Raw genomic sequence first — 7,067 nt, forward strand, 5'->3', positions numbered from 1 at the left:
CTGCTAAAGAGGGATAATGCAGTGAATTGATTGTGTAGAAAGTTCAATGTGTGTATTGTTTGTTATTTTTATGCATAGAAAACTGAATAACACAAACTAAGATTTTTTTTCCTAATATTTCCTACATTTGCATCAATATTTACTTTATAAACGAACAAAAATAGACCAACTAAAATGTACATAATTGATGCTCGCATTGCTGATAAACGTTAAAACTAAACTGTAGCTGATATTTTGAATCTACAAATTATAAAACTTTAATTTTTGAAACTACAATTAGTTTTAAACGAAAATTAAACACGCCACACACACGCGCCATACAAACATACCAAATTTCTTTTGTATTATCAAGTTTTCACTTATGTCGGCAGTCCCATGACTGCCTATTTTAAATGTCCGATTTTGGAAATAAGGAGTGGTCTTTTCTTTATGACGTCACAAGTGATGTACTTTGTCAAACTGCTCAATTGGCACGCTAAATGTTTACACTTCGGTGTCAACCACGTTTCCAGGTCATGATAATTTGCGCTGTGCGCTAATGGCATCAGTGAATGCATTTCATGACCTGTGATGTCATGTGCAGAAGCGTAAAAAGTGAATTTCAATCTGCGCACCGATTAAAATAATTGTTAAAAAATATTAAACTTTGTCAAACTATTAAAAAAATGGTCAAATCCTATGTTTTTAAGTATGCTCTTTCAGAAAAAATTTAATGTTTCGGAAACAACCCAATTACTTCTGAGACTATTTCTGCTGATTCTTATAAAAAACCACCTCTTGAATTCAATTATAGCCACCGTTTTCAACTGTCTCCTTCCACTTTTTGAAGACCGCTTCGCCTCCCTCCCTCCCCACCCCCTATGATTTTCCTTTTCCGATAATTTAATGGACATGACTTTGATTTTCCAGGCTGAGGAGTATTATTTTCGTAGTTAACTTTCTTCTGAAAATCCAGAGTGGAGAAAACATGGGGTGATAGTGGACTCGAGTAAAGTTTCTGTAGACATTGAAATTTTCGGAAAGTGTGAGGAAGCTCAATACCCCCCCCCCCGTCCCCCGCCTTAAAATCTCTTCAAACATGCATACAAACATCGTTGAAAAAAAAACATTATATATATATATATATATATATATATATATATATATATATATATATATATATATATATATTTAATTTAATTTTTTAGTTTTAGAATGCGTTGTCAGTCCAGAGTTTTCGGAAATGGCAGCCGTAAATTTTCGGAACTTTTGGATCAGAAACGCCCACAGCGTTCAGAAATCATGCCCATCTGTAGAGAAAAAGAGAAAGACTTGGAGGAATTTCTCCTTTAAATTGTAAAACAAATCTTCAAAAATGATCGTTTTTTTCCCTCTTCGCATTTTTTCACTTACTTTTTGGTATAAAAACAAGAGTATCGACTTCACTCAAGTCCGAAATTATACCTGCCACGGCTTTGCCTGTGGTAAAATTTAAAGGAAGATACCTTGATCCTACCGTCACTGTTTTCATAATTTAGAAATTGAAAAAGTAAGATATACAGCAGATAATGTTTAACTGAAGCGTAATCTTATCAAACTATAAATGATATTGTGAAAAAAAACTTCAATAAATATTACATTTGAATTATTTTCTGACGAATTCTAATTCTATTTTTTGCAATTAAGATTGAGATTAATAACTTAAAAACATGGTCGCTTGGCGAGAACATTTTAAGTGAAATTGATTTTATTTAATGGCTCGTTTTATTCACTTGGTGATTTATCTACAGTCTTGATGGAACGTTTTGAGAAATTATCATAAGATAAACTTGCCATATTGGCATAATACGTTTTTTTTTTTTTTTTGAAAAATTTCTTCAAAATATGAACATATTTTCAGAAATACGGTTGATACGACTGAGAATGATACTCGGATTTTACCCCGAAAAATAACTGAAAAAAGAAGAAAAAAAAAACATAAAAAATAATAGTTTTTTCCGTTTTTGATACCCTCCTTGCAACAAATGTTCCTGTTCTTGAACTTTTCACCTCTTAAGCCAATCAGAAGATGGTTTACGGTTAATATAAAGCTCCCTTTCCTTCCAAATCAAAATAATGGCTATTAAACAGTCGAAAACTGAAATAAATGGGGAAGAGCGATATCCAGAAAACAGTTGGTGTGAGAGGGGAGGGGGACCGTGATCTTATCTGGGTTCTGGAAGGTCAAGGTCATTTTACATATGAATCAGAAAGAAATAAAAGGGGGGGATGATTTCCGTAAAACCTGCTACTCTGCCTGCGCAGTGTCAATGCAGAGAAAACAACTTGTCTTTTCGTATACAGTACACCTCAGCGGTTTCCAAACTTCTTATGCCAGGGAACTCTTTTAGGGATTCGCTATCACTTTAAGGAACCCCATTGCTATTTAGGACTGGAAAACGAAATGTTAACGATCTTAGGGTTAAATGATAAAGATGAAAAATGATCGTCATTCGATTACTTTCTTCCGTATACAGTGCTATGGTCCAATAGCAATAAATATTGAAATCATCAACGATCAATCATTTTAGAAACATTTTATTGAATCCATTTACAAACAAACTAATTAATAATCGCTAAAGGAAATACATGAGTAGTATTTCTAGAATAGTTAGTCACAGAAAAAGAGGATTATTAGTGAAATTTTGCTGCTGAATCTGTTTATGCTTTGCTTAAGCCATGTAGAAGATATCTACGTTTTTTTTAAATAAATTGAACTGCTCATAATTGCCATAGCGTTAAATACATTTTTAATTAAATGTGTATTTATCATGTGCCAGTCTCGTTCCATAAAAAAAATCAATTATATTTCAGCTAAATTCAGGCATCCAGTAAAGATTCGGATACATTTTAATGTACCATTATGTAGAATACGTTTGCATGACTAACTTCTTACAGGCAAGGGTGCCCACCTAGGAAGGGAGTGGGGTCATGGCTCAGACTGCGCCTTTGAAATTATTAAGGGGTGTTTTAAGGGGTATTTTTCTCATTCGGGGGGAGGAGGGGCTCGTGCTTTTGGGTGAGCAATCTCGTGATATTTAGGGGGGGGGAGGGACTTGTGCTTTTGGAGGAGGGGTCTTAGTAATATTTAAGAGGGCGGGGTACGCCCTCGATCTTGGGGGGGGGGGGGGTTGGCCCACCTGTTAAAGGGAACAATTATATCCAACCTGTTTAATAACAGTCAAATCAAGGCATACAGTTTTCTTTAATGCAAATTATTCAATCACTCCTTTTTGTATCATCTCGATATTTCAAAAACTCAGTAAATTCAATTTGAGTCGAGTGGACGAAGGATTAAACAAATTTATTCATTGGAAGTCGGTTTGCTTTGCCAATAATGTAATTTGATTGGATAATACTTAGTCTTGTGATCTTTCCAAGTAGAAATAAAATCATCCCAGATCAGATGTTTTGCTTCCATAAGCATAATAAAGCTTTGACTTTTCTGCATTCATGCTCTTGAGCGAAAAGAGTGGAGCGAACGTTGTAGTAATACTAGTATAGGGTTGTTTTTGATAAAATGTACTTTCTTTTTTTACTTAAATGTGTCAAGCGCGCTATTTTCATATTTACTAGTGTTTTTCCTCAATTGACTTTAAAATGCTTTTTTGTTTCAGTTTATTCGTCGAAAAAATTTCGTGGGAATGCACTTCACCTTTTGGGGGTAACCTAAATTTCTACACACAAAGTATAGTAATATACTTCCAATTTTAAATCACTCTATGCATTTATTTCGTAGCATTTTTTGAATGAGAGTGTGATGGAGGCACAATGATGCAATTTTTTGAAATTGGCAATAAATCGGCAATAGGTATTCATGCCTAACGAGAACGTTTCATTAGGTTCTGACTTAATCGTTATTAATGCAGATAAATTATTACAACCAGTTCATAAACTAGATGTTTTGCAGCAATCAGAGCATTAAAAAAAAATACTGTAGCAAAAAACTAATGAAAAAATACATAAAAATAATTTTGCTTTTACTCTATAACTGCTAATTTTTCACTTAAGAAATCAAGAAAAAAAGTTATTTAAGTTTTGAGCCATCTACCTATGTAGTTAGCCACTCAATTCCTAGATGTCGCCAGTGATAAATTACATCGGAATCAATTCATTTCAGTGGAAAACTGAAGAATTGCTAATGTAGATCACCTTTGTATATACCAAACATATTTTACGCACCACTCAGATACAAAATGCTTTACAGAGCAGTTAAAAAAAGGGGGAGGGGGCGGAGCTCCCTTGATATTTTTCATTTGTCATTTGTCATGAAGAATTTGTCTTGAGCAAAGAAGAGACCGAGGGGACATGATTCAGTTGCTTAAATTTATTAAAATGAAAGATGTTACGGGGCTGTCGTTTAGCACTGAAAACAGGACAAGGGGTCATTGTTTTAAGCTATTTAAATCTCAGGCTAACATGGATATTAGGAAAAATTATTATTTTAGCATGGTAGTGGAACCTTGGAACAGCTTACTGGAAGAGGTGGTAATAAAGAAGGGAGTAGTTAGTTTTAAGAGGGCCATTGATATTCACTTGGGATTGTAAATTGACTAGGACCAGCCTAGCTGGGCCCAGAGCCTGTTGCTGGTTGTCACTTTTGTATTTGTATTTGAAAGAGTTAAGAGTATTTAGTCGCGATCTGGTGATTTTTTCAACATTCTTTTTTCTTCAGGCAGCAAGATTAACGCGCATAGGGAGCAAATTACGCCAGATATCATTCGAAATGCGAGTCTTCGGTTACCAGGCGTCATCCATGTTAGAGCTGGACTCTTTCGTACTGTTTGTCAGCGGCGCTACACTTAGAGTAAGTATTCTCATCATCTCTATACATTGTAAAAACGATTCAGAAACGTTCCTGAAAAGTAATGGGCAGCTCATGTGCCCAATTTCTACCAGTAACATATCTTGCAAAAACTAGGGACGTTTTCCTCTAATATTCAGTAAATTTCCTGAAATTATCTCGGAAACCTCCTTAAAAATTTAGAAATCTTCCCGTTTGAAGCCAGTCGTGTCTCTGGAACTGTAGAGTAAACTTTGGAAGGTATAATATAATTGCTTGGCCCCTTCCTGATTTATTAAGAATGTTCCATTAGCAGTATTGAAAGCATGGCCAAAGCTAAGCCAAAATTGCAAGCAGATATCGAGAATTTTACTCGCCTGCAACTCTTGCAAAGCAGTGTAGTCCATACTTATTCGCTCCCTTTGGGAGCTTAATCAGCATGGACGGGCCGTAAGTAACCTGAAGCCGATTCACTTTATAAATACTCTCAGTTAATCTTTAAACTGGGAGCTAAAAATATTTTTTACACCAGTGAGAAGTGTGCATTTGTGCAACTTGTAGCAATGCAGGAAACTTTTTGACAATGATACTTGATTTTTCCAGGAAGTGGATAAAAACCGTTGAAATCCCGACACGTTACACGGAAATACTCAGTAATGTTTCGGATTTTTTTTTTTACAGTGTAGTATAGGATGTCTATAAAATATTGTTGGCCTACTTTGTAAGTTCAGAACTTCCGAAAACCTAACCTGGCAGCATTGTGAAGGCTACGGAGATCCTAATCGCAGCATTACGAAGAATATTTTGAATCGATGACATTCTGGAATAGAGATATTTTTCCTGAATACCAAGTTAACTTACACTCGGCCACTTCATGTATACATTTCTGTACTAAAATTTGGAATTTTTACTTCAACTAATTTGAGCAAAAGAAACTTGCTGACAAATTTGTAGCAAGAACAGAGTTACCAATGGGATATTTGCAGATAAAAGAAAGGAAATCACATCGAATATTAAGTGATAGTAGTAAACTTATGACTATTTCTCTATCTCGTAACAGTATTTACTTTCATTTTCCCCCCTTGTATTGTAAATTATTTTAACAAATAATTTTGACCAACTAATTTGTAGACACCTTGTACATCAAATAGTTTTGTCAAAAAATTGTCTCTGTCTGTGTAACTATGCGTTTAACAGGAAACCCAATTTGGTGTAAAATTACCTTGACACTTTTATCATGGAAGCGGCTAGTTAAGACGGTTCTATTTGAATGAGGGGGAAAAGAAAAAATTTGATTTGCGTGTTTCGTTTATTACAATGTGGATCTGCTCAATTTAGGCGATATCAAATATCTGTAACGGGAAACTGGCATCCCTGTAAAATAATAGGTGCGTCCATTTCCGTTTGTAAATTGGATGTTTGTCTTTCAATATCATCGGTGGTCAAATAGAGCTTTGGAACCTTGGATGTACCCCTCCGCACTTTTTTTACGTGGGGGGGGGGAGGTAGTTTTTTAATCTTAAAGTTGACATAGGTTAACTAATAAAGGAGCAAGGGAGGAATTTGTTTGAATTTGCTGGCAAATTTTGGCAAAAAATTTTCTTACGGGCAGAGGGGATTTTTATTTTGCTGAAATTTTAATGCATATTTTAATGTAATTCAAAGTAAGTTTTTCCTTTTTTTCAAATTGTGTTATGTTCATCAAAGACAGGCTTATGCCATTTTCAGAAAAGTAAACATGTTTATTGCTTCAATTGAAAATTTTTCGGGTTTATGAATATAGTTCCAAAAATGGCAAATTATCATAAATTATAAAGTCGTAAAATTCGAGACTTTTAACCTGTATTACTAGTCCAATATATATTTTAATGAATTTATTTATAATTATTATATAAAATATGCTTGCATAATAGACATACAACTGTTTTATATATTTTTTACAGTCAAAACTATTTGGATTTACCATTCGTTCATCAACTGTGATTATGACCTTTGGACTCTCAGTATTTGTTCTCGTCACTTTAATGGTGGTCGACCTAATTACAGTATCCGGATATTCCGAGATGTTCTAAACAGCAATTGCATCTGTGATATTCCCATGTGATAGACCTATGTCACCAAAGTAAGGAATTCTTACTTATGTAAATACTTTTAAGAGTCTCAACTTCTATGTGACTTAACTATCAACTTCATCTGTAATTAAATTCTTTACAAAAATCTTACATTCATTCTTGAGTGTGGCACAGACCTCAGAGATCAAATAAAT

At 34.4% G+C, this 7,067-nt stretch overlaps 1 protein-coding gene across 1 annotated transcript in view; it reads left to right on the top strand.

Moving 5' to 3' along the window:
- The window catches only part of LOC129227779 (uncharacterized), a 67,482-nt gene extending 60,415 nt beyond the window's left edge, over positions 1-7,067 (top strand). The window contains exons 11-12 of the mRNA XM_054862387.1: positions 4,694-4,825; positions 6,745-7,067. Of these exons, the coding sequence (XP_054718362.1) occupies positions 4,694-4,825; positions 6,745-6,873 (261 nt within the window). The 3' untranslated portion in view covers positions 6,874-7,067. The remainder of the gene's footprint in view (positions 1-4,693; positions 4,826-6,744) is intronic.

Source organism: Uloborus diversus, chromosome 8, assembly GCF_026930045.1.
Source record: "Uloborus diversus isolate 005 chromosome 8, Udiv.v.3.1, whole genome shotgun sequence".
NCBI lineage: Eukaryota > Metazoa > Arthropoda > Arachnida > Araneae > Uloboridae > Uloborus > Uloborus diversus.